The 13,391-nt window shown below is 40.0% G+C and overlaps 1 protein-coding gene across 1 annotated transcript; it reads right to left on the bottom strand.

Annotated features, from left to right (window-relative positions):
• Nucleotides 1–4,447: 4,447 nt before the first annotated feature.
• ywhag2 (3-monooxygenase/tryptophan 5-monooxygenase activation protein, gamma polypeptide 2) lies at nucleotides 4,448–11,106 on the bottom strand. Its single transcript, XM_080773093.1, has 2 exons — nucleotides 10,903–11,106; nucleotides 4,448–7,870 (listed from the first exon to the last, which is right to left on the bottom strand). Exons 1-2 carry the CDS (start codon nucleotides 10,987–10,989, stop codon nucleotides 7,211–7,213), a joined length of 747 nt encoding a protein of 248 aa, XP_080629219.1. The 5' UTR covers nucleotides 10,990–11,106; the 3' UTR covers nucleotides 4,448–7,210.
• Nucleotides 11,107–13,391: the final 2,285 nt, after the last annotated feature.

Below are 13,391 nucleotides of genomic sequence, written 5' to 3' on the forward strand. Positions count from 1 at the left end.
GCTCACATGTACACAGTGATTTACCTCTGTGGGGAAGTTGGTTAAAACCGTTAAACTTGTGATTTTGTGATGTCCATCCTTTATGTTGAGGTCTCCAATTCGAGCCACTTGTATTTCTTACATACTTTGTTTGGAGACCGCAACAATGGGCTTTCGGACAGCAAACAAAAGTGTGAATGTGAAGCAACAGATGATATGTTAAAATAGAGAGATTTATTTTACAGTGTGGCTCTGCAGGAGTCTGTCTGTGTTCTTTATATTGTAGACATTTGGCTATTAATCCCTTAGGGGAAATTCAGTTTTATGTCTGGTTTCTGATGGCTGCTCAGATGATCATGAATCATCATGCCCGTTAAGGGGGAGAGCATTTGGTCAAGTTAAGCAGACACTTGACCCCTAACTGCTGTATTCCTGGGTGGGCAAGGATTTCTCGTCATCAAGATTTTAAAAATATATTATCTATATCTTTATCATTTGTAAAGTTTAAAAAAAACTATTCTGGTATTGACAATATATCAATCAGAAAATGATTATTTTGAAAGGTCATCTCCTGAGTTAAGTCTATAGTTTTAGCATTTAAAGTTGTCTAAAATATAGACAGTTATTTTGGCCAATGCTTATTAATATTAGTCCTTTTACTATAAATGTAGTTGTGTACAATCAGACAAAATGTTACAATTTTATGCCTTTTAGGAATCATAATTTTTTTTTTATCAACTTTTGTTCATCATACCAGCCTTGCTTGTCTCCATACAGTAGACCTACACTACTTCTGGTGTAATTAAATCACATAATCTATTGGATATCAGTATCAGGCTGTAATTCTTATAAATCACTAAGCCATGGGTTGTTTTAAAGGTTTCATGACCTTCATTGATTTTAAGGAGAGTGTGTGGTATTAGTGGAATCACGAACCTAATTATTCAGAAAACCACAGAAAATCCATAGAATGTTCAAAGTTCATGTTTATTGGACGCAATTGAGGTCAGAAAACCTAAAAATAATAGTAATTTGGATGTCTTGACCTTTAAGAGCAGAATGTATGGGGCCTGAACCCAACCCATGAGTAGTGTAGCCTACTGTACATTTTAATGTTGAAAGACAAGAGGTATCTAAAAATAGTTTCTTAAAACCCTCAGCTGAACATTGTGGTATTTTTGATAAATAATACAACATCTAAATGTAATTCTGAATAATTCATTTGGCAGCAGTCATGCATAATGTTTATCTTTTATAGTACAACAGGAGTCCATATACCCCCCCTCCCATATCATAACCGTGTTCTGCATAGGAAACAAATAATCATGTGAAAAATACTTAACATTAAGAAACAGTACATTACATGATGTTTTTCGGCCAGCATGAACTGCTTAATGGAGAGAACAAGGAACCTGAAATATAGTCTTTAGTGGGGAGCTTGTCACATCATGTCTCTAGTCTACAGTAGACTCTCATGCTCCAGGGAGACCTATTTATAGAGATGTCCCTGTCCTCAGTATCGATACAGTCTCCTTCATGTCTTTCTTTAGTCTAATGGATAGATATTTCTTGAGCTATGCAGCGATTATGTTCCCTTATGTTTGCTTGCTTGCTTGTTTTTTCTTTTGAAATTGTATTTTGTCAAGATCGTGATGACATTTTGGGATCACATGTGAGATCTTTAAGAGTTCTGCTTCCCCACTCCCTGGTGCCAGCATCCAGTGTCCACCCGTGGAGTCGTCACTCTTGCCCCAGGACAGAGCACCAACATCCCTGTCAGCTTCTAATAGCAATGAGGAATGAGTGTGTCAGTGACTCAATGTTACGAATGACCCTGTAGGGATTTGAATGCCTTTTAGTACAGACATTTTGTAAACGGTGAGACAAACTACACAGTCACATTGTTGAGGGGAGCTAGGCCCTCCTATGTCCAGCTTTGAGTGTTTGTGTAAACACACATTGTGTAAAGTAAACACAAACATCGAAGACAAAAGTAAGGACGCAAATTGTGATTGACCGGAATGAGATGATGTATGATGATGATGTATGATCATAGGAGCTCCCCTCACTTCACACAGGTGTGATTTTCATATTTTGTATGATGAGTGTACAAATGGACATGCATTTAAACTTCCCCAAGAGAGAATAAATATTAACTATAAACTAGTTATAAAACTGCTGAAGTGCACATGTCGGGTGGTTAAAACAAAAATGATGCTGTTATTATGGTGGGAAATGATGGTGCAGTCTCAGATTCTCTATAAGATGGGGTCTAATAATTATTTGGTAGAGCCTTTTTGGTCAGTGCACAGGTTGCACAACACTGAGGAAGGCCCATCTGGCCGAAACACGTCTGTTGTCTGTTCGTCAGTGGTAATAAACCATGTGAAAAGGTCATTTATTGTGTGGTGGCGCTTCCTTGTTTCCGGTTGCACCTTCTCCAACTGTAACTTCAACACACTCACACTAACTGGATGGGAACTTGGCAACTTGGGAACCTGGCTATGTAACGATGGCTTGTTGTCAGCCTGGATGCATTTGACACAGCACATAGCTGGAGATCTCTGTGGCTGTGTGCCTACATGTGTGTGAAGAGTGCAACCTGGCTGTGAGAAGTGGGCAAACTGACTGTGAAAAGTGTAGCCTACTTTGCAATCAATTTGGCCCACTGGCAGAGCCTGATTGGTTGAGCCTCAATTGGCTGAGGCAGAGGCTGGAAATTGCACAGGTGAAAGGAGTTGGCCTCATTAGGCCCACTGGCATAGCCTGACCAGAGTCTTTTGTGGTGGTTCTGGAGAACTGTGGGTCCGACCAACACTGCACCCTGCGGTGTTGATCGCGTGTCGATTGTGAAGTCGGTGGGTCAAATGGTTCTCGAGTTACGTGCATTACACATGCACACACACACACACACACACACACACACACACACATGCACACGCATGCAGACAGAGACGTGGTGCATTTATAGTTAAATCAAGATCATTCTGAAAGTTATTAGCTGTCTGGGATGTCTGTATCTAAACCGTTCCAGGAAGAGTTGCATCAAGAGTCTTGGCACAGTTCAGTGCCTCCAGAACCCATCTCTGTGGTGGGAGTTTATTATGTTGTCCTTTTCCTGTATCCATGTCATCCTCTAGCTCTAGCAGCTAGCCTGAAAGCTTTGGTCAGTGATTAGCTATCAGTATCATTGAATATCCTTGGATGCCACGTGAATATAACCACACATATACTTGCTCCTTTATGCTTTTGTGAAGGAAGTACGTTTTCAAGTACAAATTCATTATTCTAAAACAAAAAAACACCCTATTTATTTTCACTATATTATTTTCATAGCCTTATTTTCTTTCAGACATCTGAAAACAGTTGTAGATTGCTTTTGCTTCTTTGCATTTGCTTCATTGCAGTCAATTATATACTGTAATTATAATTATTCAATTATAATTCCACTCAATAGTATGTGTACATTGTATTGTTTCTGTTGCCCCACCAGATACCAATGAAAATGCAAACCTATTGCCAATGTCCCTGAAGAGCTAGCAATGCATTCAAACACAGTCTATAAGATACATTGGTACAGAATACTAATGTGTCCTGTGGCTTGATCTTTCTTTTCTTTTTTGAGGATGCAATAGGTATCTGAGCAGTGCAGCAAGGAGCTGGCTAATAGTGGTATACTTATTATAGCCCTAGCAACAGGAAGGGGATTGGTGGTTGTCGTGAGTGAGCCTATCAGCTATTGGCTAGCGAGAAGGACTGTTCAAAGCACAGAAATCCATCTCATGAAAGCTTCAGTGCAGAAAGCTGCAGCAAGAGGCTGCAGTCTAGGAGGAAGACCCAGCAGCTTTATACCTGGCTTATCAATCACACTCATCTTAATATAAACAGATGGGTAGGGGTAATTTAGAGATAACCTTGTGTGTAGAACATATTGCACTGGTAATAAAACTTCAAATGTAATTTCCTATAGGCATTTATGACTCCACGTACATTGTGTAACTCTTTTCTATAAATGAACAATCATTTTTGCTGCATTCGTAAATTTAACATTTCATGCCTTAATTGTGTGGATGATTAGGAAAACATCCATCTTAATGCTTTCCCCCGATGAGCTGGCAGTGTCTGTGCTCTGCAATGCAGTTATCTAGACTACAACTCCTGCTCCCTGCTCTCTCCCTCTCTCACACACGCACGTGCACACACACACACGTGAGCACACACGCACACACGTGTGTGCGCGCACACACACACACACACACACACACACACACACGCTTCCGCATACATAATGGTCATGTGATCCACAAAGGGGTTACATAAGGTTATAATTGCTTCCTCCATCAATGTGCTTGGTATGAACAGTAAAACCTGCTCCCGCCAATGCATTAATGAAAGGGAATGACTAGCATTTTTTTCTATGATTATTTAATGCCCACAACACAAAGATAAATAAAAATATAGAATAATATTGAATAAATAAACAACTTTAATGGACAACAGATCCTCAAACAGACAAAAATCCTCAAAGCATAGTGTATTCCACTTTCATCTATCGATACCTCATTCCTTGGTTTTGAAAGGTAAAATTATTAAATACTGATTGTGTTTTTAATCAACATTTCCCCCCCCCCTTTTGTTAATGTCATAATAGGAGGATCAACGTCAAATAAAATGAAAACTTAAAAAAAGGAAATCAATGGATAACAAATAAACAGGGAACACAATGCATTCTTGAGTGAAATCCTCTGGACACAGTATTCAAACATATATGTGGGGGGGAAATAATAGCTCTCATCTTCCCATTCAAAACAACTCAATTTTCATTCTATTATATTTCACTATGACATAATGACTTAATAATAATAATAATGACAGGAAGCAGCATGAGTGTTTGAGCAGTTGCGCAATAGCAGGATGGCAATAGGCTTTAAGCCATTTAAAAGAAAAACAAACTTTTAAGACCATTATTAACTGACAATCAAAACCTAAAATAAAATACATTTAAAATAAATCAACAACTCCATCATACAGTGAGTTATGGAAGCTGACTCATGATGAGTTTCAATACTGGCATAAGTTTTGAATTTACAAGGTTGACTGACCTTGACAGCAAATGTATGCTTTGACGAAAATGTCATGCAATGTCAACTCTATGGAAAATACCACATTTGTGTAAAGCGACATGTTGCACAAGACATTTTCACCAAAGCATGAATTATTAGCCCTAAGGCTTTTGGTTTTTCTCTTGAGTGAAGATAAAAAATAACGTCTCAACTAACATTTGAATGAAATATTAAATTAATTATATATAGAACTAGCAGCACTATGGAAATAAATCCTTTCAGCAGCTTCCGTGTTTGTAAGCAGCTCCTTAATGTCCAAGGTTTGCTATGATGTTAAGGGTTTTGTCACACTTGGTAAGAAATAACAGTCTATTACACTGACTGTGTTTTTCTTTGATTTGTGTTGTGGTGTTGAATATTCATATGTACTGTATGTCTTGTACTGTATGGAAGGAAGTGCCCACACATATGAAGACAAGATTGACACACATGCTTGTAGGAACTTAAAAAGCGGATGAATCCTATTCCATAAACGTTAATTAAATTAGCAAATGAGGCATATTAATAATTAAATAATGAGGCACAAAAATAAAATCACATACTGTACTGCAGGGCACAAAACAAGAGGTTAAAATATGTTTCTTAAAAAAGCAAATTTCCGTATGTGTGACAGTACAATAATACACTACCACAACGAAAATGGTGCATTTATAATTTAGCCATATATATTTTTTTATTATCATAGCTATTATTTAGTATCTTGTGCAACTGCTACATAATATGACTCACATTCAAGATATTTTGTCACTCAGGTACAGCTAAAAGGTATAAAAACAAAGAAAAATATTATACTGTCAGAAATCAAATATGGTCCATGTTGTGAATTCATAAAAGGAACATTGCATCTGAAAACGTCACCATTATTAAAACATGATAGCATGACAGAAAAAGTACTTAAATACTGTTGAAAGAACAAAGTATATCATAGGCTAATCATACTTCAATGTGACGGCCACCAGCAGGTAAGATTAAGTGATCCCTGGTGTCACTATTTTCCTTTTTTTTCTCTTTTCTTCATTAACAAATTAAATACACATATTGCATGTCACTATAGCAACGCCCATTACAGTTAAAATTTTACGATCACCATTTTGGTATAGCAAATGAAATCCATAACAAAACAAAAATAAATTAGAAATTAACATCAAACAAAGGCTGTTATTTCAATCATATGAATACTTAACACCCACAGTATAAGTTAATAAAGTCAAGCTACTGTATATAAATACATCACCAGCATGCACAATATTGAATAATCGGTATTATTGTTGTCATCATCTTACACTGAAGAAACAGTATAGTAGGCAAGTGCATTTAATAAAACAAACACAGAAGTAAACCACAAACTCTGAAGCTGCTTTTAGTTTTTTAGTTTTTTTCCTGTTTTATATTAAGTCTCTGCCTGTATATTAATCTTCACCTCCAAAATAATCTATGGTTCCAGTGACAGAGTTGGAGTTGATAAAACAGTGCTATTCTGTGAAACGCCAAATACACTTTGGACAGAAAGATAGAAATATGTAATTTTGTTTCTCCATTGTTTCACAACATAATTTAATAATCCAACTTTCAGTAAATTGGGAAATTCATCTGTACTGTTTGTTTAAAACATTTATTTCTGGTTGATATCACCATCAACGCCACTTTTAGGGCCCTTTCTCATACAGTCTAGTACTGGAACCAATGCAAACTATTTTTTTGTGAGGCATTCCCATTCAAGCGTTTTGTCTTCAAGTGTCTCAAATGCACGCAAAAACCTAACTAAGCAGCTTATCTTGATACAACAAGATCAGTTCCTATGCCAGTGTGAGGCTGCCATTTCAAACCAACAACGACCACTTCAGGCTGATTGACTGACATATCAGTGGTTTTGGCAAAGGTCAAAGAGAAAATCAAGAAGACAGAGGCCCTTTCAACGGTATATATATTTCTATATATATTTAAACTAAGCTTTAACTTCCATTCTCACCTCTCTTTTGATTCTTTTCTTTTAACACATGGAAAAATAAAGAACTGCTGCTGCGGTAGCGTCATCGGCAAAAGCGGTTGCCAAATTCCACCGGCTCGTCGTTTTTTTTTTCTTCTTTTTTGGGGAGTGTGGTTTCTCTTTAATTGTTGCCCTCTCCTCCTGCCTCGTCATCTTGCTGGTCACTTGTCCACAGTGTCAAGTTGTCTCGTAGCAGCTGCATGATGAGAGTGGAGTCTTTGTAGGAGTCCTCGTTGAGGGTGTCCAGCTCGGCGATGGCATCGTCAAAGGCAGTCTTGGCCAGATGACAGGCCTGCTCCGGGGCGTTCTGGATCTCATAGTAGAACACAGAGTAGTTGAGTGCCAGGCCCAGGCGGATGGGGTGGGTGGGCTGCATGTGCTCCTTGCTGATCTCGTGAGCCTCGTTGTAGGCCTTCTCTGATGACTCCACGACCCCGGCCCTCTTCTCCCCGGTGGCGACCTCGGCCAGATACCGGTAGTAGTCACCCTTCATCTTCAGGTAGAAAACCTTGCTCTCGTGCTGCGTCTCATTGCAGTTTTTGACCAGGAAGTTATCCAGGAGGTTGAGCACGTCCTGGCACACTGCCTCCAGCTCCTTCTCAATCTTCTCCCGATAGGCCCTGACCATCTCAATCTTCTTCTCATTGCCGTCAGCTGAGGTCTTCTGCTCAATACTGGAGATGACCCTCCAAGAGGACCGTCTAGCCCCTACCACATTCTTATAGGCTACAGACAAGAGATTCCTCTCCTCATTGGACAGGGCCTCATTTAACTCTGTTACCTAAAGGAGTAAGAGGGAAGATGGTTGGTCATTAGTAGCTCCAGAACATAATTCTTTATTAACTTCATCACCATATGCAGCCCATTCAAACACATATATCAGAACTTAAATATCCAAGAGCTTATCTGTTGTACATGCCGTGGCATATGTTTAAACAAGAACAACAGCATCAGCAGCACAACACACAGCATTGTCGGATGATCAAGATTGCATTTGTCATGTGCAATTCCCAGTTTCCATGGCAATCTGTTCATTTAGTGCACCAGTAGATCCAGCTGCCAAGTGGATGGCTAATGCTAGCTATAGTGCAAAGCCATATTCAAGATATTCGGGGTGGGGGTTGGGAAGGGAAGGGAAGCAGGGGGAGTTCTAGAGATGTCTAAAATGTTCCCACGAGCGAGCACTCCGGGGCAGCTGCACTGTAAGTGAAACCATCACTGACCCAGGCAGTTCTCATGTCCCTGTGACCTTCTCCTATAGCTAATTCTGACCTTTTCACCAGTCCAAATGGCATGTTATGATGTCACTTATTACGGCTTTTAAAAGGTATTTTCCAATACAATCTTAAAAGTAAGGGTGGAAGAAAAAAAGACAAATTATATACTAAAATGATAGATTCCCAGAAATTCGACAAATGCCTGAAATATTTTGTTGCTTAGAACGCCACACCTCCTACTGTGGAGGTACAGTGTATGTTTCAGGGATAACGTACAAAGTTCTACGCTAACTTCATGCTCCATCACGTTCAAATTAGATACAGCATGCTATCGTAAAACAGGGTGTCATCCCCGTTAGTCATCATTACTAAATCCCCAAACGAAACGTATTACTCAGCATGACGAGTCGACGACCTATCAAATGAACCGTGCATCATTCAGAACCTTAGACGATCAAATCAATAACTGCAAAATAATCGGAAAATCAATCCACAAATAGTCAGCTATGGTTCAAAAGACTTCTAATAAACGACTAAATCTGCGTTCAACAACTGGGCCAACAACTTATTTCTCATGAGCTGCTGTTACAGTCCCTGCTGCGCAGGCAGCATCACTGACGTCACAGCCTCTCACTAAGTGCATCATGCATGCATATAGAAATGAAAGGGCATTTTCTTTTGCTTGGCCTACATACATACACAACTTATCATTAGGAGTGGACAAGTTAATCAGTTCAATTTGTCTGTAATTGTCTGGATCCATCAACTGTGTTTACCTGTAGTATTCTAAAAAGAAACAAATAGGTCAATACCAGGAACAGAATGGTGTCCAGAACACCTGCCATTGCATTTACAATAATGCTGAATTGCTGATGTCATTAAATTCACTGACATACATCACACTGACACAAATATCTCAGTGCTAGGTAAAATTGTACATGGGAGATACAATATCACTGAGATAGCAGTAACCACTAGCGTTACTTTTAATGCCACTATAAAGCATATAGTGTAGAAATGTTGTTCTCTAGGATTCTAAATCATTTTGGATCCTACTTATTATGAAGATTATAATGGTGAATGGTTAATAGATTGTAATGGGGTTCCCTTGCCATCACGAAAAGACTGGCTGCAAAGGCAAGGGATTTCCCCTTGGTTAGGGAGTGAGCAACTGAGCGCATGTACTGTACACACCCCTTGCAAAAAGGCCTGGTTGGACTGCACTGGCATGGCAGGTTGTTTAAAGGGAAAGGAATACCTCCATCCATGCACACATCAAGCAACCTCTTGAAACCAGAACCTGTCCTTGACTAATGGTCTATACAAGGGCTACGAAAATATTGATTAGACTCAGCAATGCTGCTGATTTTCATTTATTAAAGTTTGTGCATGTTTAAGAAAAAAGGAATAGACTGCTAGGTAGTTTGTTACTTCCTTCACAGATCAAAACCAAATTAATTCAATTCAATTCAACAATCATTTGTGTCAATGTCCATGAAATACTGTGACCTTTCATTCAATGCTGGCCAATCCGTTTTGAAAGGTTGTATGAGGCAGGGCATCCAATCATCCATGCCATCATACACAAGTCAGAGACAAATATTCCTACGTGTCAGCATAATACATATGAATTTCCTTCAATTCTAGATGTGCATGGAACGAGGAATTTGTCCTGACTCAGAAAGAACACCTGGCAGAGTAGGCTAACATGCACAGAATAGGACTAAAATGTATACAGAATTATCTTTTGTGAATCATAAACCCCATTGCAACAATATAAGAATACCCAAAGCCTTTACCAAATCTGATATTGTCTCACTGCAATATGACAAAGAATATTCCAGAGATTCTACTGCCTCCTACGTTTGTTTAGTGTAAAGAACTATAGATACTGTGATATATAACCCAGGCTATCTATCAATTGTTCAGAACTCTCATGTATCAAAAAATAAATTAATCTTACGTCATATTAACATATTTGAAATATTGGTAGCCTAATATAGATTATTTTTATTCTATAAAGGGAGGGGGAGCAATTTGACAGACATTTTTGACCAGCCTCATATGGTTCTACTGCATAATGTTCGGGAAAATTATGGCAAAGCATTATAGAGCAAATGCAACAGAATCATATATAGCCTATACATATGTCATAATGTTCAACGTACGAATAAAAAAATGCATGCTCTCAGTACGGTTGAGAGATCAATAGGCCTGGCTCTAGGGTACCATTGGCTATTGCATTGTAATAAACCATTGTAGGCTAGTATGGGCAAGAGAAAGGCACCGCCCAAGGAGACCAACCACCTTTATTAACAGCTTTGAAACCACTGAGCTCTCCGAATAACGGAGATTTTCTCAACCACATTACCACACATTATATAATTGTTATATGAAATGATGAAGTGAAGATATGTGGACTGTGGATATGTAACCGAGAGACACCTGAACGAAACGAATTGTCCCATAGTGAGAATATATAGGAGCTATATTTATGAGATGAGTTCAGAACCATGCAGTCTATAACAGACGCGTCGCGGACACTGATTTACAGTATATAGGCTACTGGCTACATTATATCAAAGAATCGACTTACCGATTTCATTGCAGCTGCCATATCATCATATCTTTCAGCCTGTTCAGCCAACCTGGCTTTCTGCACCAACTGCTCACGATCAACCATTTTTATATTTGGTTGGTCTTAACGTTATTCTAGATTTAGGAATAAACGGACTGATATTTTATTCGCAATGCAGTGAGATTGTGCTAACCTAAAGCTGCAGCTGTTCCCTGCTGTCTGTGCTCGTGCCGACGAGACACCGTTTCCCCCTCCTCACACTTTCCCTCAGCTGCGTCATCACTCACAAAAGAGGGTGTCTTGTTAGTGATGTAACATTCCATACATGGAACCCTGGACATGGAAAGACAGCAAGCTAGCTAGTTTCACTCTGGACAATGGCTTTGTGGGAAACTGAGTTCTATCATTGAGCAGTCATGGTTCCCAAATTTAAAATTGGCCTGAACAGGCAAATAGGTCCATGGACAGTACACCAATCTGGGCGGAAAGGAGGGATCCCTATAGCACCAGGATCCCTAGCATATAGACGATTTGTGTTTCTAAATTATTCAAACTATTTTCTCAAATGGTTAAACTTGTTGCTAAATAACAAATTTGGCTGTATGGAGACCCCTGGCCTGGAACCCCCTTAACCTCAAGGACCCCTGGGCGTCCACAGACCCCACTCTGAAAACCATTGGCCTATAGTCTGGTTCTCTTTTTTAGTCAAGGACCCCCAAATTAATTTCCATTAGGCCCACAGACTGCTATTTGATGAGACTTGTCTCTTCTTATGGCCCCATGAGAACCATTTATTTTATTTATTATTTATTTATTTTGATGGTTGCAAACTGCTCATAGGCACACACTTTGAAGGAGTTTAATAAAATGTGTTAAATGCATTTGTTTAACATGTATTTTAAATACACCGATGCTTATTCACATTTTTGTGAGGTTACAGCTAGTGACAATATTGACGTTTGACCACCAAAATCTAATAATTTAAGTCCGTCTGTGTAATGAATTCCCTCCAGGCGTTCCTAAGATAATGGTGGTTCACAGATGGCAGTGTCTATGGAGGTTGAGTGGCCATTTGGGAACCAGAAGGTTCACGGTTTAATCCCATGCTCCTCCGGCCGGGCAAGACACTGAGCCCCAATACTCTCCAATGAGCAGGGTGGTGCCTTGCACGGTTGCCACCGTCGGTGTGTGAATGGAGGTGTGAATGGAGGAAGATGCATGGACCATTTTGACCACCTTGACCTTTGGCCATGCACCAAATGTGTGTGTGTGTGTGTGTGTGTGTGTGTGTGTGTGTGTGTGTGTGTGTGTGTGTGTGTGTGTGTGTGTGTGTGTGTGTGTGTGTGTGTGTGTGTGTGTGTGTGTGTGTGTGTGTGTGTGTTTTCTATAAAACAAAATGCAAAGTAGCTTGTAACTAATGTAGAAGGGAGTTCCAACCGCGGTTACATGCGAAAAAGAAGGCACTGGAGCAGCTCAGACAATTTAGGCCCTTAGTTTAGTTTGTAAATACATCAAAGATGCGAATATAATCCATTTCCAACAGGGAAGTGCGAAAAACCTGCCGGCCAGGTGCAGCAAACCAATGCTGACCACACCCTGACCCCAGTGAGGACTATGGTTTGCCTCCTGCCTAATGTCCTCCTACGTCTCACCAGACTGTTCATGTGTGCATGTGTCTGTCCTTGTCCACACTTGACCTTACTCTGGTGTATTTGAGTCAAGGGAGCCTTCTCTGTCTCTCTTCCTCCCCTCCTCTCGGGAGACTCTGTGGTATTGCTAGCTTACGTGGTGCCCTCTTGCGAGTGCTGCAACAGAGGTTACTAACCCCTGTTGCCCAGCCAGACTTTCCTGGAGGTCAGCTGTCTCTCCAGCGTCACCGACCTTCCTCGGTTGCCATCCAGACTTTCCTGGTGGTCACTGGTTGCCCACATCTGGGAGTTCACATCTTCGTGACCTGACGAAGATGTAACTTAAACATCGAAACGTTGTCACTTTTTACTTGCACCCTGTTATTAAACAATTAAGTGCCTAAATTGTCTGAGCTGCTCCAGTGCCTTCTTTTTCGCATGTAACTTGTAAATTGTTTTCAAACAATTGTAGTGAATTAAAAGTACATTTGCCTCTGAGATATAGAGTAGAAGTTGTATAGGCTACTTGAGTACAGACTAGTATGGAAATGTACAAAAGAACACTATATTTAGTTACTTTCCACCACTGCTCAACAGCAGATCGAAGCAGGTGGTAAAAAATGCCCCTCGGGCCTCGGTGCACCAGGATAGATGAAAAATGTCAACTGGTATTTCTTCCTCAGCCTAGTGGGAATATGTGTGCACAGTTTCACCGCAATCGGTCCAAACAGGTCCATGTGCAAAATTTGGGGCAGAGCTTCAGTGTGTGTTCACTGTTCAGTTGGCTGCGATGGTGCCAGAGATTAGCTGTCCATTGGAAATGAGGGTCCTGCTCTCAATGTGAACCCCTGCATGGTGTGTGTGATACACTCACTCAGT

This window comes from Protomyctophum bolini, assembly GCF_963924005.1.
Source record: "Protomyctophum bolini genome assembly, chromosome: 9".
Lineage (NCBI taxonomy): Eukaryota > Metazoa > Chordata > Actinopteri > Myctophiformes > Myctophidae > Protomyctophum > Protomyctophum bolini.